The sequence below is a fragment of the Patiria miniata genome, unplaced genomic scaffold (assembly GCF_015706575.1).
Source record: "Patiria miniata isolate m_02_andy unplaced genomic scaffold, ASM1570657v1 HiC_scaffold_2, whole genome shotgun sequence".
NCBI classification, from domain to species: domain Eukaryota; kingdom Metazoa; phylum Echinodermata; class Asteroidea; order Valvatida; family Asterinidae; genus Patiria; species Patiria miniata.
The window spans coordinates 15,051,379-15,074,859 of NW_024037058.1; the positions used below are offsets into that span (position 1 = coordinate 15,051,379).

Consider the following 23,481-nt stretch of genomic DNA (forward strand, 5'->3'; position numbering starts at 1 on the left):
TAAACTTTTTATTTCAGACTATTTGTGGACTTGAGAAAGGACAGGAACATTGCCTTTATATGTCACAAAAATCACTTTTTTCACCTGGTCTGTTGAGAGAAGGAATATCTGACACGAGCACGCACCACAGCTGACTTGGGGAAAGGTGACATCTTCTTCTGGAGCGAAAACGTTTAAGAAAATGACAACAATACAACAAAACAACTTTAGAACCAGGCATTAGCATACATTAGCAAGTGAATCTTAAGTATTAGTCCAACTTTCTTAGGCAGTTGACGTCGGGTGACGTGTATACACGCAAACGTTTTGCGGTATTCAGAATGGATGATGGATAAACACGCAACGAGCGAGGCTGGAAATTTGTGTTTGCGACCCGCTCGCAGCAAAGCCGAGCCAGAAATGTCAGGGTGGGCTAGATGACGGCCTGAAACCATTTCGCAGGTTCCTGTCTCGAGGTTCGTGAAAAAAAAAAATCCCACGCCTGGGTCCGGTCAAAGTCAAAATAATCCTGGCGCGAACGGGTTAAGGAAGAGGGTAACCCATGGAATGCTAGGTTTTTTTGTTTTTGTTTTTTTGCTCCTATCATTTTTGGTGCACATTTTTACGTCTTCTGAAATGAAGCCTTCATTATCATAAAGTGGTTCCGATATATGGAATAAAAACTGTAACCAAATATATTCGATACAGCTATTGATTAATTGAGTAACTAAATAATCATTATGCCATACACCTCACCTGGGAGAGTGGTCTAGTGGTTATTAGGGTTTGCGACTCATGATCAGAAGGTCAGGGGTTCAAATCTTACTGCTTGGCATGCATTGTGTCCTTGGGCAAGCCACTTTACTCTCACTTGCCTCTCTCCACCCAGGAGTATAAATGAGTACCAGCATTAGCTGGGGAGAAACCTGCGAGGATTGACATCACATTCAGGGGCAATAGGAATATTCTCAGTCATTTCATGCCACGCAAACTGGAGATAAACACCGGCCCTGATGGAGTGATTTTGGCTCAGAACAAACTTCACTTTTTCCTTACCTGATTCCAGTAATTTCTCCTGGCATCTGGCCGCTTCGTCTGGAAGTTCATGCGGCATCCTTGCCTTGAAATGCCTGATGTAACCCATGGAGAGTTGATACGACATGGGCACGCACGGCATGATCCTTCGTTTGGGTTTCTGAGGAAAAAAAGTTCACAATGGTAACCGTGGGACCTTGCACGTGTCAGCTTTGCACATGAGGTGAAGTCACGCTATGGTCCACCTAGGTAGACTATCGTTAAAGCTATAGTCCATCATTTGCAGTCATCCGAAAAAGTAACTGGTGTATTATTGTTGAAAAACATACTTGGTTGAAAGATAGTAAGTGGACTAAACTCCCTGTGAAATTAATCTTTCTGGCAAGCTATCATTATGAAGTAATCAACGAAAGAAGGCCTTTCCAACGGTGCGTCTTAAGACGCACCGTAGGAAAATTTAAATTTGTAATTCGTTTTGTTATTCGGCGCAGCGCGCGCAAGCATTGGCACGACGCACAGGCGCGCGCAGTTGCTATAATTCATCGGATCAGTGCGCGACATCGCGTATAGCTGCAATTCAAAACAATTCAAAACATGATTCAGCAACTTTTGATTTGAAATTGAGATCCTAGAATGCTGTTTTTCTCGGAATATACAGCTGAAGCTGAGCTGAAACTTCATCAGGTTAGTTGTTCAGTATCCTTTATTAGATTTTGAACACTTTTGTTGCTTCAAACGAACAAAATGCACAAATTACAAATGATGGACTATATCGTTAAACTGTAGGCTCTGTGCACAAGTACCCCCTAAACCATAAGAAAGGATGAGTCGGGGGAGACCACTGGAAATGATATTCGAATGCAATACCTGACACTACGGCTTTGTGCACTTTCAAAATAAAATTAGTCGTATGTACTTATTAGCAGTATACGCACAAACCAGTACGCGCGCACAGTGTGTCCTTCCCACTGGGCTCTCGAGAGTGGTAAAAAAAAAGTTGTCTTTTATTCGTGCATGGAACTCATGGTTTAAAAATAGTTGTGACCAAAGTTTGAACTATGATTAATGATATATAGTGGAGGGAGAAATCAATCTTGAGTTAGAACCCTTCCCCTATGGGTACTAGGGCTGTGCCGAATATTCGGATATTCGGTTATTCGATCGATAAACGAATATTCGAATATTTATTTTCGAATAAGAATATTCGGTGGTGATATGCAATGAAATAAAAAGGTGGAAAAAACTCCTTTTTTTTTACAACAAAAGTGTATTCTCAAAGTTAAGTTTCAAGTTGCTGCCAAAAACCCCCATAAAAGTAGCTTGTATATATGCCAAGCAATAATGCCATACATATATTACTTTTGCTTTGGGAGTGCTTGCAGTAAAGCCAACCCATTTTTTTAACGCCGGACTGCAACACCAATCGCTGATTCTTCCGACAAGATAAACAAGACATTTTGTCTTTCATGTCTTCACAAAACACTTCCTGACACCTTTTCATATCAAACTTCTAGCATGAGTAGTAACGTTTCCGCTGTCCGTATTTTTGTTTGTTGTTGTCCTACTTACAATCCCTACTTTCAAAAGAAAACCGCCGCTGTTTTTCCCCGATGCGATCCTGGCAAGTTTCCCCGCGCGTTGGTGTTACATGTACATGTGTGCAGCATAGGAAAATGCAGCGTGGCATTGGAGAGGAGCACGTGTTAATTTGCCCACGTGCGCAGTGGGAGGGGCTTACTGGATCGGCTATTGACATCGCGAAAATGGCATGCCAACATCGATGTAGAAGACCTCTGCAATCTCATGCAAAGAACTTGATTTCTTTTTTCTGTGTGGGCCTTTGTATTTTCCGTTTTCATGTACTTATTTTGAGGACGTACTGCTCGCACAGGGTCGCACAAGAAGCGGTACATTACACTGATACAGCGAAGCCAATTCCCCCCAAAGTTTTCCATCGCCTGTTCAATCGTGTCGAATCAATCGTGTCGAATGCACGTGGTTATAGGGAATCGCCTTGCATGCAGTATGCTGCTCACAGCACGTGGCGGTGTTGTAGAAAACTTGTCATGAACCCCAACATTACATTAAAACGTTTTGAAAACCTTGGTTCATTTACGTTACGGACTCTGGGATTTTTCTAAAAGAATTTCTTGTTTACTTTTAGGGGTAAATTTATTATGGCTGTTAGATGCCTCCGTAATTATATACATGTACATGTACAAAATAATCTAGTTCTCTCAACTGATCAGAGCACCCTTTTATCGAACACATTTTCGTTCGCTGTCCGTCAGCTTTGTTCGCTGGGTTAGTCTGCTAATTGCACCCAATATTTGCACAAATAAAACATACATAAACACTTCAAAAACTAGTTCAGCAATTATACTTTCAGTAATAATAGCGGGAACCTCTGGCTTATGTCCTCCAAGTTGAGCAAAACGCAAGAAAAAGGGCAGACAACAGAGAGGATTTCAAACTCAAAAGAGCTCTCATTTATTTCGCCAGACAGACTTTGCGGTCAACTCACCGCACCGTACCCCTGATTCCCAGCATAGAAAACCACAGCTAGATAAAATGTATCAAAATGTTACAAGTTGGAATATCCAAACCTTTTAGTGGCCTATTTGTTAGAAAGTTATCTCCAGAGTACGCACTTAGCCAGACAAAAGAACCGGGTCAGCGCACCTGTGCCCTAATTAGCCCGCCAACAATGCGCCCGCCGGAGCTCGGCTGGCGATTTTTTTTTTTTTTTTTTGCTGAAATGTCACCCTTCGTGTTTTGGGTACACAGCTTATAATACATCCCCTGTGGGCAAACAAGGAAATACTGCTTTGCACGTGTCAAGCTGGGGCGTGTGTATGCCGTGCCCACGCCCATTATTTGCATAAACTTAAATATGCATTTACAATTCAAAGACCCATATTTCATTGAATAAAGACATTAAATATCATAGGTTTTTTTCTTGGAGTTTTTGGTTGTTGAGAATAAATTTATTTAAAATGATTTAAAATCATTTCCTCAATTCTTGGTGACAAAAAGTGCGAGTTATTATTATAAAAGTGATTTTTTATCCTCAATACTGTGACTAGGAAGTACACCGTTTTGTAGACTTCAAGAAGCTTCCAGTAATAGATATGCTCGGTTCCTGTTTGCGAGTTAAGGGTCGGAGAGTCACAATAGCTGACGCCACCCGCCGTGTTTGGGGTTCACGGCTTAATACGTCCCCCATGCAAACAAGGAATCCTTCACTCTAGCTTCTCTGGTTATTGTTAATCTTTAAATTACTGACGACTGAAGAACAACTGATTGTTGTCAAATACCTGACTTACCTGTGAAGAAATCATGCATGGCATGCTGACGTGCGCACGTACGTTGACTATACATGTACATGTATGGCATATTTTTGCTTTTGAGGGAATTTGGAATGGCCAAATAACCGAATATTCGAATATTCGATCGATTGGAAGGTCGAATATTCGAATATTCAATTATTCGAATTGACTCAGCCCTAATGGGTACCCATGTACCACTGCAACCAAATATAAAATATCGGACACCAGGGAAGTTGACATGTAATAGGGCTCTCTCACTGGCCCACGTGACCCGGCCTATATGTGGGTACCGGAAAGTCAGTGTCGCCATTGTGCACTCAAACAAAAAAGAAAGTCCACCCTCAATACTTTTTTGTCTAACTCAAAAACTACTGGGCACATTTTGCTCAAATTACGACTGATCAGTGCAGAAATTCCTTAGCAATCCAGCCATACTCTTTGTTTGGCCCCAAAAAAGTGATAATGTGTACAAAACTATGCAATTTATGACAAAAGGTACCGGGAAAAAAATTGCACTTTTGTATATGTGCAAGGTGAGTGTGAACCACAACTTGCGCGTATACAAAAGTGCAACTGTTTTCGGTATCATTTGTCATAAATTGCATAAATTCGTGCACATTATCACTGTTTTGGGCCAAATAAAGAGTATGGCTGGATTGCTAAGGAATTTCTGTACTGATAAGTTGTTATTTGAGCAAGAGGGGCTCAGTAGTTTTTGAGTTGAGATCATATAGTGCCACGGGCAGTAGGTAGCAGGCAAGCCTATATGGAGTGTCATGGCCTAGTGGTTAAGAGCACCGGACTCATGTTCTGGTGTTTCAGAGGCAACAGTGACGTGGGTTTGAGTCCACCGGCGGACACTTGTGCCCTTAAGCAAGGCACTTAACCATTATTGCTTCGTCCTTCGGATGGGACGTAAAGCCGTAGGTCCCGTGTGTTGTATAATGCACGTAAAAGAACCCAGTAAACACTTATCGTTAAGAGAAGGGGTTTGCCCCGGTGTTTCTGGTCTCCTGTATAAACTCCAACGTGGAGTATTTAGGAGAAGAATAAACCAAGAACCCAAGCCTACAAAGCAGTGATGGATGGCAAAAACCGTGAGAAAAACGTGGAGCCAACACCCAGTGCTGGTCGGCACGATGACGACTGAACATCATACAGTCAGTGACCATTATTGCAATTTATGAAAGTGACAACAGGCTCTGTCTAGTTAACAATGCATGACATGGTTGCTAACCAAATGCTAGCCTACTGCAATGATGGCAAATCATGGGGGAACCGGATGGTCACGTGGTACTTTGATGAAAAACGATCAGAACTTATAGAGTGACGCCATTGTGTTATTCCTGAAGAGCACTTAGCTCGAAAATTAAGACACAATCATCTCTGATAAACTATCAAGTACGATATTGACCGGAGGCACGACAACATGAACTCACCGAACAGCGGTTGACGATTCCTGTGGACCTACAGAAGAGGAAAACGTCATGCAGCAACCTGTTGTCATACTGCTCGTACAGCTTAAAGACGAGTCTGGCATCGTAGTCACTGGCATTTTGGGATGACAGCGTGCTCTGGGGGTAAAAAAAAACAAGCAGGAATATGAAACTGGCATTTGAAGACTGTAACTACTTTGTAAATAGTCAAAGGAGACTGCAAGTAAAATTGCATGGACTTGTTCCTAAGCACAAAGCAACGTTTTTATGCAACAGTGCGCAACTTACGCCGTTCGTAGGATTTCATGCAACAAATTATTAAAGTCGATTATGGCCTTTATTCGCTGGCTGGGAGGATAGTAAGCCTGCAAAATTCCTCTTTTGTCAAGTGCAGGAGGCTCCGGGAGGCAAGTAAGTACTTTCATTCTCTATAATGCCCTAACTATGACGAGTCCTCACCAGTACAATGGTGTGCAGCGTCAGTCGTTTCAAGTCCGTTGCGTTCTCATCTTTGAAGAACGTTGCATTGGTGGGATCCGTTTGAACAATGGGCACCACGTTGTAGTTGCTATGGAGACTGGTGATGTCATCGGGCAGGACGGTATTGAATTCTTCGGCAAATCTGTCATGATAGATCACAGGGTACACTGAATGCTTTTTCGATAATTTTCTAGACTTCATCAGTCAATAAAACAAACAACTATTGTTTGACAGGTAAATTAAAGGGAATATACAAACATTTTCAGAAATGGATGGTTTGGGGAGGTTAGTATTTTGTAGCAAGTATTGTTTCACTGACTTTTTTGAAGTTTTGTGTTCGTAGATGCTGGGAAAACCAAGAAAAACAATCGTGTTCCTGTAGTCTGGTTCCCTGACCTAACTTAAGATGAAACAGAGCAATTTAAAGATGTCGGGGAATTGTAAGGTCAGGGAACCAGTCCTAAAAAAATAGTCAGAATTTTCCTTTTCCAGCGTTGGAAATTGATACAAAATACCACTTTTCTTGAAAATGACAGCACATCAGGTGCCATGATTCTACAGGATGCTTTAGACTGTCATTCACTGACAGTCCAGTAAGGTATTTCATAATAATTTGTTAGTTTTGTTTTTTGATGTTTGCAAATGTTGTATATTCCCTTTAAATACAAGAAACTGACTGTGGCAAATAATACATTCCACAGTAAAAAATCTTGGAAACAGGACAAAATCTCACTCACCTGAACTTGGCTTCTAGCTTATTAAAAAGCTTTTCAAATTCTTCAGAGGCTGCCTCAATGGAACTTCTGTCAGACAGTGGTTTGATGCTGTCCAAAATCTCCTGCATTTTTCAAAAACATGGGAACAAGTTTAAATGCACAGTGTGTTCTTTTTTATGTGTGTTTTAAGTTAATAATGGGTTGACAAAGAAAAGTTATCGTTATTTTTTAGAAGAGAAACACTCCCCTTTTTAAACATTTGCCTCACCTTGTCTTCTTTTACTTCTCCTAGACACACAGAAAAGTTAGTCCTGAAGTCTGGGTTCTTCATGTGGCGATAGCAGCGCGTAGAGATGACTTTCGCATCCTTACCCTCCATATTGACGGAATCCTATTGAAGAAGATAAAAAAAAAAAATGAAAAAAAAAATGGCGAAACATGTGGTACACTTCCTCCTCAAAGAGTGTCCAAAAATGAGCAAGAACATTCTGCATTCTGAGAGGCTTCCTAAGAATTAAAACTTTGGCAATACTTTTTTAAGCTGAACAAAGATTTTGACTGGAGTGCATGTGAACCAGCAACCTGCGGGTTGCTGTCCTAGTGCTCTACCAACTGAACTTCCCAGCCCCACGCTGGTGGTTCCCTATTTTGTCAATGCTCAAGGGTGTTGGTCAGAAGCAGGAACCGCCAACACTGGATAGCTTGGTTGGTGAAGCACCGGAACGCTAAACCAGAGGTTGCAGGTTCAGCCCTCGCTTCGGTCAATGAAAAAATCTCTCAAAATTGTTTTGGAAAGAGTATACAATCAGAAGATTTAATCTAGTCCAATCTCAAGTCCAATCCAAGCTCAAATCATAAGACAAATCACATGTCAATGTCGAAAAAGTTTTTATACGGGATGGATGACATCAAAGGTATGCCTTTGTCAAAGTTCATTTCAATAGTTTATCATTAAAACAGAGCCTTAAAGGGAATGTACAACGTTTGCTTTTGCTGCAATTTTCAGAAACAAATGGATTTGGAGGATTAGTATGTTGTAGCAAATAGTGTTAAACTGACTTGCTTCACGTTTTTGGTTCGGAGATGCTGGAAAACCCAAGAAAACCAGCCATGTTCTTGTAGTCTGTTTCCCTGACCCCACTTAGTATGAAACGGAGCGATTTATAGATGTTGGGGAATTCTAAGGTTGAGAATCAGTCTGGCTGGCTTTTACCCCTTCACAGGTTTGTAATCAATTGCAAAGAAAATGCGGAATTACTAAATAAAACAAATTAGGAGCAGTTTTTGAAAAAAGTCAGGTGTCTCCAAAGCTGGTCGGCCGACCAGCGTTGGAAAAATACAAGTTTTCATGCAAATGTCAGCACACCAGGAGCAACGATTTTACAGGATGCTTTGGACTGTCATTCCCCAACATTCCAGTAAGATATTTCATGATAATTTGATCATTTCTTTTTTGATGTTTGCAAATGTTGTATCTTCCCTTTAACTATGGGCTGTGTGTGCCAACGCGACAGGGCGTTTTTTTACCACTTTTGAGAGCCCAGTAGATGGGCAACACCGCATGTGTGTACTGGTCTGCGCGCCCATCACGTGAACCACATACAACTATTTTATTTGCATTGTTAAGTGTTTTCAGGAATGTGTGAGAATGTCTCTCCCATTGGCCCCCAACTCTCGCTTCTTAGTGTGGAGGGAATACTTGAGCATGAAGCCAACAGACCTAACGATGACTCTCTTCCCCTGACCCTGGAATCCAATTTCCTTTATACTCACGGGGACTTTCTTGGCAAAGACCCGCTGGATGGTCTCCCATGTGATGCAGCTCTTGAAGGACTGGTCCGTGTTGAGGATTTCAGAGGCCACTTTGCAGAGCAGCAGCTGTGAAGGAATGAGGCGGCGGAGAAGAAAGATGAGCATCTTGGATTTGTGGCAAAGAATCCAACAAAATGTAAAACCCACGTATGCCGGCCAGAGGGAGGGTCAGAGCCAAGGCAATAGCAAGGGAGTGTAACTAACTAACAAAGCGGACCAGATAAAAAATAACAAAGTCAGGCCAAGCTTCCATCCTAACTGAAACGGATAAAACTCAATTCTACCAGACTCTACCCATTCTAAACTAGCTCAGCCCGACCAAACCTCCAATCAATCAAACATAATCCAGATCAATCCAAACAAAAGTTCACCCCAAGCTCAACCCAAACTTAAAATACACGGACCCCCCTCAATCGTACCCAACGAAATCCTAACCAACCCAGCCCAATACAACCAAATCCATCCCAATTCAACTGTATCCCAAACAAACCTAACCAAACCCATTCACAACCAACTAAACCTAACTACCCAAACCCACCCTAACCCAATCCAATGTAACTAATCCTAACCCATCCTAACCTAACTTTAACGAACCCAACACAACCAAACCCAATCCAGTCAAGCCTAGCCAAACCCATCCGTGGGGAGTCAGGCTGGGGTAGGAGTACTTTCCTCTCCTTCCACCGCTGTGACCCGGGTTCGAATCCCGCCTGGGCCAATATGTGGATTGGGTTTTCAGTCCCTGCTTGATTCCGTGGGTTTTCCCCAGAATATTCTTCCGGGCTTTTCCTCCCACCTCTTAAACTGTAACTTCTTCTCATTGTCTTCTCTCCACAGGTTTCTTCAGGCTTGCGAGCCACAGTGCCTAGGGCGCTTTTGAGGAATCCTTGGTTTCATTACCAGAAATGATAAATAATAACAATAATAATTCCAATTCAACGATAACCCAACCCAACCAACCCAAGTGTGTATTTGCCTGCAATCAGGAACCCCTATTGTCCATCTTTTGTTTGACCTCCCATATGTTTTGTACACGAATCCAAATTGGGGACCTCTCGGGAACTGGGGACCCTATTGTCCTCTATTGTTCAACGTCCCCCATTGAATGCAGAAACAAACTCAACCCAACCCAACCCAACCCAACCCAACCCACAGTTGTTTGTTTTACATACCTAGTGTGGACATTCCTTTGTTTTCGTGTAGTTAAGAAAAACCAGTGAAAAAACTCATTTTTCTCAAACTGTGAAAACTCTTTCAACCCAATTTTTTTTTCTATGATTCCCTTTAGTGCTTCTCCTCATTTTGCCACATATAAACCTAACCCCAAAGTGCCTCTAAACCTGTTTTTTAGAGAGGGGAAAACCTTGTGTGGACGTGGACAAGTCCACACAATGTCGCTGCTACCTGGTTTATGTGGACATCTTTTGTTCGGAAGTCCACACAGTGAATGTAATGCTTGTCCACGTAAACCCACCCCAACCCAACCCAACCCAGCTCACCACACTGTCCTCCTGAGGAGTCCAAGAGAACACCTTCCTGGTAATGATGCCCACGGCTCGTTGCTGCCTCTGCTGTTGTTTCTTCTCCTCCTTGGCTCTTTTCTTCTCCTCCCTGCGTTTCTTTTGGGCAATCGATGCCTCTGACTCTTTCTTAGGTTTCGGGGACCTCTTGCGCTTCAAGCCTTTGCCACCGACTCTCCCAGCCTTGTGCTCATCGACGTTCACCAGTTTGGTTTCCACGGCCACCTTTTCTTTTACACCTGTAGGATTTAGGGAGTAACGACCATGTCACACTTATTTCTACCATACCATGATGGATGTTTTGTCAGTCGGCAAGCGACAGGCTAGACTTGAATCAAGTTGGTAATTGGCCAGGTTTAGTTCGCCCGCTCACCGCTTAGCTACCAGCGTTGACAGTTCCAGCATACCGTCTCAGGATCATGTAGCGTGTGGTATAGCACTAACATGCGGGGAGGCTTCGTGCATCCTTGGCCCCAATATGCATGTAGGTCGATACCAATTACTGACTTGAATAATCTGTTCTAGGCTTTCTATACAATGTATGGGACTTGCTACCAGATTTGGAGAGAGCAGTCTGATTGGTTAAGGATCAGGAGACTAATGAATACTCATGTTACGCCATACAGCTTGCATGTTTTGTGCAAAGTCGTGCACATGTTGAAAAACGATGGAGCGAATCCCATTCCTCAAGGGGTCAAAAGCTAATTCCTTGGCCGTTTGATATTCCATCATATTATTTTCTTTATTCGGAAAACAATAATTTGGCATATTACATTTTTCAAGTTATTATAATTATACCACTGGGTTTAATACTCTTAATGAAAATCTTATGAAAACAAGAGAGAAATGCACACCGATCAAAAGAAAGATATCCCCGCTCTACTAATGGATGCTTCCTATGCAGTACAGGTGAGCCATCATTGGCCCTCTCTATGGAAACATAATGCACATGCATTTAGGGCGCATAAATGAATATCCTTCCAAACTCATATTAGTCAAGTCGTTAGACACATCAAGGCCAGATAATAAACATGATACACTGCGCAGTGCTAGTAAATGTGGGAGTGCCGACGGACAAAACATGACTGTCTAGTGCCTTGTTCTCAAGTTTAACGCCAGGCGAACTACAGGGCGCTGTTTGGGGTTCAACAAAGAGACTTACCTTTTCTGGTGGACAGCGAGACCGTCCTTGGTTTGAGTGGATTACTCAGTCTCTCAGAAGTGTTTCTCTGTCCCTTTGAGAATCGGTTGTGGTACCTCTGCTTGCACATGTAGCCTGCCTCCAGCACATTACTTGTCCAGTTCCTCTTCAGGTGACTGGAATATGATGTGAGGAGAGGGTACAATTTGATTTGTGGTCTAAAACTTACTTGGCTCTTGCAGAGAGGAGTTACTAGTGTGCAAAATTAAGGCCCTTTTCAGAGGGTTGCAGGCACCCAAAATTTGGGGAGAAAAAGTGCCCGAGTGCAAAATGCATGAAGAGCAAATGATCCCATACGTTTGGCAAACATCAAAAAACAAAACTACCAAGCTATTATCAAATACGTTACTTGACTGCAAGTGACTAATAGTCTCAAGCATGCTGTGAAATTGTGGCACCTGGTGTGCTGTCATTTTCAAGAAAAGTGGAATGTTTATATCAATTTCCAACAACCATCATTTGAAAAAACTGATGTTTTTCTTCAAATACTGCCTCCAATTTACCAAATGTAGTTAGTCTAGATACTGTTTACAATCGGTTACACATCCATGAACAGGTGCAAGCCAGCTAGTCTGGTTCCTTGACATGACATTTCCCGATGTCTATAAACTGCTTGGTTTCGTCTGAAACAGGGTCAGGGAACGAGACTACAGGAACAGCAGTTTGCTCTTGGTTTTTCCATCATGTATGAGCACAAAACTTTAAAGAGGTCAGTGTAACAATATTTCCCAACAAATACTAAACCCCAAATCCATCCATTTCTGAAAAGTACAGCAAAAGTAAATAATGTATTTTTACCTTTTAAATGAAGGACTTACCAATATAAACTCGAGTCGAAGCCCCCAGCCCCCTTGCCATCCCCTGGAATTCTTCCATCTTCAATCACCGGATCTAGGTAACTGTCTGCTTTCCGGGCGAAGCCGGTCAGTTTGGTTTTAATTATCTTGCCCTTGACATTTTTTTTTACAAAACCTGTGCGTGTGGACAAATCATAAGATAGTAAAAATAATTGTTATAGCATACATGTACATGTAAACCATAAGCTACTACTTTCCTTTCAATGGCGAAGGCGAACATATGAGCTAACCCACACATGTACTCTCCGATTTTTATCCAACTTAAGAGTGATTACTTGCAAAACCAATCATATCAATAATTGCACATACATGTATATGTATTTCGTTATAGGTACAAATCAACTAAAATTTAATTGAGTGACATTAATTTTCCTGGGACTTCTCGGCAAACAATCTATTTGTCTATTCTTCAGAACAAACTAAAAAAAAAAAATTGTAAGGCCAGTTTGCAAAAGCAAAGCAAATTTCATGCATGAACAATTTAGAATTACATTGTGACATTCTCAATTGAATTTGATTCACACTGAAATTTGCGAAAAAATCTTCCACTCCGTTTCATCCTCTAATTCCGCAAGTTTGTCCAGATTTTGTGTGTGTTTTGGCAACATTCCCTGAATTTTCCCTGACTCGAAAAATTGAAACTCACTTTCAAGATTTTCCCCTAATACCTACAGTGGCTTGGAACCCTGACGTGACGAGTTTTCTGTGGCCCCATTTTGCCGACTTCTATTCCTACACGTTGTCTACACTCACCAAGAGGAGTATCCAGACATATGACTTTCAAGTCAAACCAGTATTTCTCCACATCGTCCAGTGTTCTTAGGTTGTACTTGAGGATCGGGTAGGACTTGTCTGATATGTAGTAGAACCCAGGCTGACTTGACGTGGTGTCCACGATTCTCACATTACGACAGATGTACATGCTCAACTTGAGAAGGAGAGACAGGGAGAGAGTAGGAAGGTGGTTATGATACTTGCGATCCAAAGTTTTGGTCATGTCAGCTGTGGCAAAGGCATTCCTTGTTCCTTGATCATTTAGTTACTTGTGACCGGACCAGTGGTTGACTTGTGATGGACTTGTGTAGAACTTGTGTGGTCTTGTAATGGACTTGTGATGTACTTGTGATTGACTCGTGATGGACTTGTGACAAACTTGTGTGTGACTTGTGACTGGACTTGTGATGAACTTGTGATGGATTGTGAGGGACTTGTGATGGACTTGATTGAATTGCGATGTACTTGTGATTGACTTGTGACGAACCTGTGATGGACTTTTGACGGACCTGTGATGGACTTGTGATTGACTTGTGGTGGACTTGTGACGGATTGAGGGACTTGTGATTGACTTGTGACTGGACTTGTGACTGACTTGTGATGGACTTGTGACTGAATTGTGATGGATTTGTGATGGACTTAAGATGGACTTGTGATTGACTTGTGATGGACATGTGATGGACTTGTGATGAACATGTAATTAAACTGTGATGGATTTTGACCTACTTGTAGTGGACATGTGTTTGGATTGTGATTGACTTGTCATAGACTTTAGTATGGTATGCAATGGATTTTTAAATTTTAATTAAACTGCCCCCAAACTAATACCCCTCCCCCAACCTCCGCCCCCTTTGCCAACTCACCACATCTTTGTTCTCATTTAAGTGTGGGGTGTAGACCCCTAGCCCCAGGGTGCACAACAGATCGACGTTGCTATCCATATTGTAGATGTAGCGTCTTTCCTCCAGGAGGCTATTCCGTAGCCTGTCCGGTAGATCCTTGATAAGTAGCAGCTTCAGTAACGGGTCCTTCAAGTAGTCTTCCAGACCCTCAATCTGTGCCAATGAATCAGGCAGAGAAAAGATTGAATAAGTTTTGGTACTGTTTTTTTTTTCAAGTTTTGAGCGGGGTTCAAATAATGTTGGTTATTAAGAACTGCAAACCTTACATCTTTTGGCTTTCCAATTGTTACAAAGGGTAGTAAAATAGTAGACCTCTTCAACACTTGGTAGCCATAAGGCTGATGCTCGCAGGAAGACCATTTTGTGTGCCATACGCGAATGAACAAGTACTGGCCCACAGTGTGTCTGCCCCCTGTAAGCACTAGTAATATATCGATATTACGTGATATATTATTTTGATATCGATACTGCCGACAGCAACGTTTTAATCATATCGAAATATTGAATTTTCGATATATTGAGGAATGATATCACAAATATAACAAATACATCAAATCTCCAGTATGTGGTTTTACCTTGTGATAAATGTTTGCTGTACAATGAAATAAAACTAGGCAGCAATTTGTGTAATCAAAAAGTCTTGTAACTGGCTCTCAACAGATTTTCATTAAACACAACTAAGCAACGATTCTGCTCATCAGTTTCATGATATCTGGCTGAAGCCACCATGCCTTGCTTTCCCTCAAGCCTTTTCTCAGAAAGGGAAGAACTAACTTACCATATACCGGAGAGAAATTATTTCACAGAATGTGACGAGGGGCATAGACAGGAAAAGGTCCCCAAGAAGGCACCATCCATGAGGAAGGTCCTTGTACTCGGGTAGTGGTTTGACAAAACGCCGCCAGTCCATCACATCCAGATAAACCTTCACCCTTGAGAGTAATAAGTTCCGAGCGTCCTGCCTAACTGGGAATGTGCTTGCAGGATTCACATTGCTGATGCTTGCTCCAAATTCCAAGTTGGGCGAGGCAGATTCCAAATTGGGTACACTACGTTCCAAGTTGGCCACAGTAGATGCCAAGTTGGGCATGGCAGATTCTAAGTCGGGGTTTGTAGATTCAAAGTTGGGCATTCCAGATTCCATGTTGGGTGCTGTAAATTCCAAGCTGGACACTGGATCTGTTGGCAAGGACGTGGTCAGCTTCTCGGGCAAATAACCAGACTCGATAATTGCCAGAAGATCACCTGCTGAGGCTAGTTCTGATTGGGTGCTGCTTCCTTCAGAGGTTGAAACTTTCAGTCCATTTTCACTGGTCGTTTGCCCATTGGCTCCCTCTGCGGTTCTCTTCAGTCCACCAATCGCAGACTCTGATTGATTTTGGTTTCCACTGTTTGCGTCAGACAGTTCTTCTGATTGGTCAGCAAGATGCATGGCGCTTTCCACTTGGCAGACTGACATCGCAGTCTGTTCTTGTCCACCTATCGGAGTCTCCCTCTGAGCATGAGTCTGACACTGCATACTGTTATCAACCTCAGACAGATTTTCTGATTGGCCAGCAGATGAGAAAGTCAACTCTGATTGGTTGGTGGATTGGCCAATCAAATTGTTTGAATCCTGAAGCTGGCCAGTAGTAAATGTTGCCTGCAAAGGCTCAAGTTCCCCCGAGACTTGACTTTGCTGACTTTCATCAACCTCTTGTTTGATAATCATGGTTTCGTTTCCCGAACTACCTGGAATGTTATCAGCTAGGAAAAGGCAAAGAAAAGACAATGCTCAGGAGCAGCACAAAAACAAAACTCCTAACAAGTAAAATCACTGGTCATCCAGTCCAAAGTCAAGCTAAAAGTTACTCAAATGAACACAAACAAAGGCATCTCTTCCAATGACACGTCACAACCATTCCTATAAACTGAGTCATAGACATACCTTTGTTATTGTTAATCCCCTGTTACTTTAACTAGCATTGTGATTTTGTGATTTACTTGTGACCAGACTTGAAATGTACTTGTTACTTTCCTCATGATATACTTGTAACTGGCCTTATGATTTACTTGTGACTGGCCTTGTGATTTACTTGTGAATAACTTGTGATTTACTTGTGACTAGACTCGAGACTGGACTTGTGATTTACTTGTGACTGGACTTGTGATTTACTTGTGATCAGACTTGTGATTTACTTGTGACTGGCCAGGTGATTTACTTGTGACTGGCCATGTGATTTACTTGTTACTGGCCTTGTGATTCACTTGTGACTGGACTTGTGATTTACTTGTGACTGGACTTGTGATCTACTTGGGACGGGCCTTGTGATTTACTTGTGACTGGCCTTGTGATTTACTTGTGACTGGCCTGGTGATTTACTTGTGACTGGCCAGGTGATTTACTTGTGACTGGCCTTGTGATTTACTTGTGACTGGCCAGGTGATTTACTTGTGACTGGCCTTGTGATTTACTTGTTACTGGCCTTGTGATTTACTTGTGACTGGCCTTGTGATTTACTTGTTACTGGCCTTGTGATTTACTTGTGATTTACTTGTGACCAGACTCTAGACTGGCCTTGTGATTTACTTGTGACTGGCCTTGTGATTGACTTGTGACTGGCCTTGTGATTTACTTGTGACTGGCCTTGTGATTTACTTGTGATTTACTTGTGATTTACTTGTGACGGACTTGTGATCTACTTGTGAACAGACCTGTGATGACTCGATTATAAACACTGATGCACACATACCAGTGTTCCCTATTCAGGCACATGGGTACAATGTAGTCTTGGTTCAAGACTGGATGTTTATTCCCCTATTTTGCAGCCATCCCCGTGTCAATTGCAGTTTAAGCGGTGGTGGTTTTTATCAACAAGATGAATCAAATCCAGTCTTAGCAATTTTGGCAGCGCTACCCAGCCAGGAAATTCGGAACAAGCCTTACGTGCATGCCTTAGCTCGAATACAGCGCGCGTGAGGTATGCTCGGAATTTCCTGGGTAGCGTTGCCAATATTCCCAAGACTGGATTTGATTCATCTTGTTGATAGCGCCCTCACTTGTCTGGGACCGGCTGTATAAGGGGAATCAAAATCAAGTCTGGGACCAAGACTAGCACATAGGCAGTTGGAGAAGTTCTTGATTTGAAAAGATGACACTGCACTTAGAATCTTTCAAAATAAACATTCCACATTTGAGACAATCATTGAAGGTAGATCAGTGTTCTTTTTTTTTACCTGACTGAGGGGCCTTGGGTGACTTTTGCCTTGGCATCCCATACAGGAGATACCACACGAACCTATGCAGCACCATTGTCTTCCCCATTTTTGGCAACAAGCCATAGACATTCCTCTTCGGGACGTACTGTCTCTGTAAGCGAAAATATCAATATTAATGAATGGTACACAGTGTTGTAAAATTACACAGCCTTTATTGCTCATTGATTATTACTTAACTGCTAATACCCGGTAGATTAATAAGGGAATAAATGTGTGCTCCGGAGGTTTTTATCACTCTGTTTAATACCACTTAGAGTCTGGGTGCTGATAATTACCCGAGCCGGAGGCGAGGGTAATTATCAGCACCCAGACTCTAAGTGGTCTTAAACAGAGTGATAAATACCGACGGAGTACATATTTATTCCCATTCATAAATACCTTTTCGGTAAAAAAAAATCATATAATTCGTTCAAAACATCCCGATTTTGTTCAAAAAATTCACTTTATGCTTTTGGAAACATCCCTCCTGCAAAATAATGGAGTGTTCAGCTGGCGAGTAGGATGAAAACAACCCTTTTATGGAGATTGACGCGCGCGTATCATGTTCTGCGCGATGTCGCGCAGAACGCACCTGGCGCGTTGCGTTTTGAATTTAGAACTATAAAATTCTAACTCCCTGGTAGTGTTGCGCATGCCTACGTGAGGATTGTGAACGTTCAACCAATGAAACGATAAGAGGCACTGGATTTTTAGGAGTCCACATTTTATTGTGACACTGGAAAAGTGTTTAAGACCAGCTAGCCATGTCTTTATCATCCGTTTAATACCGGCCACGTGACGGGCTCTCGACCAATAGGAATGGCTAAACTGTCTGAGGTATTTATGAATGGTAAATAATCCTCTAAATTATTTGCGCAGTGATGAATTGTGCGTGCATGCTTTGAGCGCAGGGCACCTGCACAGACGATGCATTGTTGCTGCGCATAAAACAGAACCTTGTCAAAATTTGATAAGCTTCGGCAGTAAAAACGAATGACGACATTTCATTTGAGCACTTTCGTGTCCGAATACCATTTCCGAAAGGGCGCCCAACATGTTTGGATTTTTAATAATTTGTTTTTCCGCTCGTCGTCGAGAGAACCAAAATAATCTGTAATCCAGTCAAAAAAACAACCTGGCAGTATCTTTGTAATAACATCAATCTGATAGCACAGCCCCCAGGTCCACCCGGGTGGGAATTGAACCCGATTCACAGATAATGAAGGCCTGGAAAGTGCCACCGTGCCAACATGACTCGTAGTTCTGAGTAACAGCACCCCCTATACTCCACATACCTCTACAGGCAACATGTCTTCACTTTCACTTTTCTTGACGTCTTCATCACCGTCACTGTTTCCCGTTTTCCCGAGCAGCGCCTCGTGGGTGGCGATACGCGAGCCCGCCGGTCTCGTTTTGGTCTCCGACCCCTCTGGCTGCGCCAGGGTCGCGTACTGGGTGATCCGCTTCCTCAGGAGTGGGTCAGCCCCCTTGGACCGACTCTTTCTTCCCTTGACTGGCCTCGCAATTTTCTGAAGAAAAAAAACCCCAAAACAAAACACAGCTGAGATAACATTGATTATTGATATTTTTAAAGTTGTATTCACAAATACCTAAGACAGTTTGCCCATTCCTATTGGCCAAGAGCCCGTCATGTGGGTGGCTTTTAACGGCTGATAAAACACTGACTGTCTGGTTTTAAACACCTCTTCCGGTGTCACATGAAATTTTGACTCCTTTGAAATCTGTTCCCGTTAACGTTTTTATTGGTTGAACTTCACAATCTTCATTTAGGCATGTGCAATACTACCAATGCTACCAATGAGTACGTATTTTGAGAGTGCTAAATTCACACTACACCGGCAACCCCAGGTTCTGAACCACATTGCTCAGTATGCACCAGCCAATCTCCATATAAGGAGATTTTTACGACTACTTGCGAGAGGCACATACCATAACATGGCATTTAAATGGCAAACTTGCAATAAACTGAAAATAAAAAAAATTCACAAACACACTTTTTTGGTCACATCTCAATTTCACGTTAATGCCCAGAAGAACAGAAAAAATCACATCAAATTGTTGTATCATAACATCCATTGTTATATTGCATGTTTGGACGCTGTAATTTCATTGGTCTAGAATGGCCCTTGTCCAGTCCGTACAAATGTAATGTAAATGTAAAAATGTAATGTCCGTAAAAAGCTAATACTGCATGGGTGGCTTGTGCGTAAAGCAATCGCCTCTTACCACTGTGGCCCTGGTTCGAATCCCGGCCACGGACTATACATGCCATACATGAGTAGTGATGAGCTTTGGTTCTCTCCTGTGCCACGAGGTTTTACTCCGGGCCCTCCGGTTTTCCTCCCTCCAGAAAAAATCAAACACTTTCAATCTCAGGCTGTGCTCCGTGGTCATGGGTCGATGTGGCTGGCTGCCAAAGGCGCCTTTACATGCCGGCTGCTCGACCACGTTGTAGCCGTGTCCTTCGCATTTCAGCTTCTCGGCTGTGAGTAAGGATGATCAGCCTCCCAAACTTGTTCTTTCTTCCATTATCCTAGGTAGTACTCACCATTTTATTCTTCTTTCCCTTGGTGTGATTGGGCGGCGGATGGTGCAGCTTGTAACTGATCATACGTAACTTAACCTGCTGGATGATGTGAAGGACCCTTGGGTCGTTCCGCTCCACACCAACATCCAGGATGATTTTACACTAGAAGGGGAGGGGGTGACAAGGACTCCACAATTTCATCGATTTTTTCATTAACGTGAAGTTGGTTTGATATTTAAAGATATATAAAAATCATTTGCTTATGGTGCATTTTGTTTTCGTTTGAAGCAACAAACTTGCTCAAAATCTTAACTAGGGGTGTGCATTTATGGGTAGTACAGGAACCGGGTATCCAATTGAAAAAAAAATGCGGGTACCCTGGTACCCGTTAAAGAAACCAATTACAAAATTCAAATCTTGGAAGTTGCTGTTGAGATTGCTCATAAAGATTGTTGAGATTGTTCATTATCTTCACGATAATACTTCCAAATCGGTGCGTCTAAAGATACAAGTGTGTACAAAACATAGCAAATTTTGCAATCGTCATAAGTGTGAAATATGTTTTGTTTTTTCCTTGAAGCCTGGGGTTTCATTTTGAAAATTCCCACAAATGACTTTCAGCACCTTTCTTTTTTTGTTGTCAGAGTAGTTACAAAGTAATTTGTGAAGTTGGTTACGGGTACCTGATTCCATAATCTGGAACCGGTTCCTGACACCACAGCCCAAAGTACAGCCCTATTCTTAAAAAGGTTGTGGAATGCTCAAAGACATTTCCGTCATTTTTCGGGTATATGTAGCCTAAGGTGTGATGAAATAAAAACAACTATTGTGTCTGTCATGAAATGAGTACAAAAGGTACTTTTGAGAGCTGTTTTTCAGGTCCTGTTTCGACCCGAATGTGCAATTTGTGTAAAAGTTGTCGTTGGGGGCAGCAAAAAAAACATAGTAAATCGTGACGTAATAAACAGGACTCCCGATGCAGCGTAGTATATACGAGTCCTGTTTATTACGTCAGGATTTACTACGTTTTGTTTGCTGCCCCGAACGACGACTTTTACGAGTCCTGTTTATTACGTCACGATTTACTATGTTTTGTTTGCTGCCCCCAACGATGACTTTTACACAAATTGCACGTTCGGGTTGAAACAGGACCTGAAAAACAGCTCTCAAAAAGTACCTTTTGTACTCATTTCATGACAGACACAATAGTCGTTTTTATTTCATCACACCTTAGGCTACATATACCCGAAAAATGACGGAAATGTCTTCGAGCATTCCACAACCTCTTTAACAAAGGTGCATGACGACGAACTGCTTGAAGTTTCAGCTCGGTGGACAATATAAATTTTTAGAAAACGGAGAAAATGTACGCTCAATGTTTGGGGTCTCGTAACTAAATTCTGTTGCTAACGCACATCAACAACTGTGCCATTTGCCACACTTCATAAAAGGGAATGTACAACATTTGCTTTTGCTGTAACTTTCAGAAATAAATGGATTTGGAGGAATAGTATGTTATAGCAAATATTGTTACACTGCCTTGTTTCACGTTTCGGGTTCATAGATGCTGGAAAGACCAAGAAAACCATGCATGTTCTTGAAGTCTGGTTCCCTGACCCCACTTAAGATGAAACGGAGCAATTTATAGATGTTGGGGGATTTTTAGGTCAGAGAACGGTCTAGCTGGCTTGTACCCCTTCACAGGTGTGTAATCAATTGCAAGGAAAATGTGGAATAACTAAATATGAAAATTTAGCAGCAGTTTTTGAAAAAAAAGAAGTTTTCTCCAACGCTGGTCAGCCAACCAGCATTGAAAATAGATACACGAATACCGCTTTACTTAAAAATGTCAGCACACCAGGTGCCATGATTGTACCGGGATGCTTTAGAGTGTCATTCCCTTACAGTCCAGTAAAGAATTTCGTGATAATTTGATCATTTTGTTTTTTGATGTTTGCAAATGTTGTATCTTCCCTTTAAATAATGTTCAATGATTGCTTTCTTACGAGCTAACTTCACAGTGTGTTTGATACTATCCTATCTTCACTTTGGGAAAGGATTTCCTGTGTTAAATTTTTGTAAAAAAAGAATGAGGTACTTACTGTTCTCGACTCGGTTCCATCATCTGACATGACGACTGTAGAGAACGTTTGGCACAGTCCTTCCTTATTCAACTGGTCTAAAATCCTGGAATTAAAAAAGAAAACACCAAGATCTAAAAACTGCCTTATTTAATGTTTTCATGTCAAAACCTGTCCTACAAGGTTTGGGAATACTTCTGTACTCCCAAATTTAGGTGGTAGCTCAAGAGATAAAATTTGCAGACAATTTCAATTCAATTAATCTAATTTATTGGTCCTTTCAAGGAAATTTGTCTCATTACATACAACACATACTGGTACACTGATTAAAACTTGATTAAATAGATAAGTTGAAATACGATCAAAATAACAATTACATTTCAGCATATCAAGGATAAAATCCAAAAGAAGGACAAATCGTGAAAAAAACAAAACAAAACTATTCTGACTTAGCAACTGTTGATGAAATTAAAGATGTTAGCACTAATGCGCTGATTATTGAGGAGGCGTTTGGAAAAGGGGACAAATTAAATTGAATCTGTCTGATGAAAATGTGGCACACAATTCTCAAGTCCACAATGATTAAAGTTGCCAAGTAAGATTTTTGGCGAATTCAGGGAGCAATTTTCCATATCTTGCACACGCTCACGGATGATACTCGCAGCTTTTTCAGAGTTTGCATCACGTAGCACACAAACTTCGGTAGATTCACACGGTAGATAAAACGGATGAAATAAATTGCAGAGTACTTCAATATCAACACAGCACACGGATGATCTGATTTGAGGTTTATGTAGGGCAATCCAAGGCCAGACACTCAGGGATGTGATTGGACTGTGATAAAAAAACCTCAAAATGTTTGCGTGAAATCATTTACGGCGTGGGGTCCGGGGACCCCTTAAGGGCCCCAGACAATTTTGGATTCTAGATGCTCTGTGGTGGAATCTGAGGCAATTCCTGGCCACTTTCCTCTCAACATTTTGAGCAGAAATTTTCTGAATGATCAGGAGAATTTTTGTTTTCATTTGTTTCAAATGTACTCTTGCACCTTAGGCAAAACCATCCCACCCTACAGTAGCCTTAGACATACCTGAAGATGGATTTCCGGTCGCACACTGTGGTCCGCCCCTCCTGTGCCTCCTCTTGTCGAATCTCCTGAAAGAATCAATTTTAACTACAAGGTTAACAAAATTTAAAAAAATAATCTTGCCTCCACACCACTGCCAGTTGAACCCCAGCATGAAAGTAAACGTAAATGGTGGCAAAATTAATGTATTCTCAGTGTTGAATGCAAGCTAAGCTGCAAAGGCTGCAACAAACTTCAATTTTGCATCCCTTGCGGTGCACAGGCGCGACCACTGGGGTACCCGATTACACATTTGGGGTACCCCTTTGAGTACCTTTCAACCCTTGAGGTACCTTGTTACATCCATACCTGGTTTCACCCCTTTGAGGTACCTTGTTGTACCCATTGCGGAATTTAGCTACACCCCTTGAGGTACCTGGTTGCACCCAAGAGCAGATCCGGGGGGGGGGGGGGGGGGGGGGGGGGGGGCAAAAGGGCTGTGGCCCCC

At 42.0% G+C, this 23,481-nt stretch overlaps 1 protein-coding gene across 2 annotated transcripts in view; it reads right to left on the bottom strand.

Moving 5' to 3' along the window:
* The window catches only part of LOC119726641 (general transcription factor 3C polypeptide 1-like), a 37,096-nt gene that overhangs the window by 6,646 nt on the left and 6,969 nt on the right, over positions 1 to 23,481 (bottom strand). Inside the window, exons 7-24 of one of the 2 annotated variants that reach the window (XM_038198397.1) lie at positions 22,998 to 23,062; positions 21,929 to 22,013; positions 19,848 to 19,988; positions 18,574 to 18,807; positions 17,258 to 17,390; positions 14,820 to 15,787; positions 14,003 to 14,194; positions 13,119 to 13,293; positions 12,327 to 12,480; positions 11,470 to 11,624; positions 10,287 to 10,546; positions 8,749 to 8,853; positions 7,244 to 7,366; positions 6,997 to 7,097; positions 6,239 to 6,401; positions 5,783 to 5,917; positions 1,037 to 1,174; positions 85 to 165 (exon numbers count right to left, since the gene is read on the bottom strand). In XM_038198397.1, coding sequence (XP_038054325.1) covers positions 85 to 165; positions 1,037 to 1,174; positions 5,783 to 5,917; positions 6,239 to 6,401; positions 6,997 to 7,097; positions 7,244 to 7,366; positions 8,749 to 8,853; positions 10,287 to 10,546; positions 11,470 to 11,624; positions 12,327 to 12,480; positions 13,119 to 13,293; positions 14,003 to 14,194; positions 14,820 to 15,787; positions 17,258 to 17,390; positions 18,574 to 18,807; positions 19,848 to 19,988; positions 21,929 to 22,013; positions 22,998 to 23,062 — 3,408 coding nt within the window. Of the gene's footprint in view, positions 1 to 84; positions 166 to 1,035; positions 1,175 to 5,782; positions 5,918 to 6,238; positions 6,402 to 6,996; positions 7,098 to 7,243; positions 7,367 to 8,748; positions 8,854 to 10,286; positions 10,547 to 11,469; positions 11,625 to 12,326; positions 12,481 to 13,118; positions 13,294 to 14,002; positions 14,195 to 14,819; positions 15,788 to 17,257; positions 17,391 to 18,573; positions 18,808 to 19,847; positions 19,989 to 21,928; positions 22,014 to 22,997; positions 23,063 to 23,481 lie in introns of both variants that reach the window. The other variant, XM_038198398.1, reaches the window with a different exon arrangement.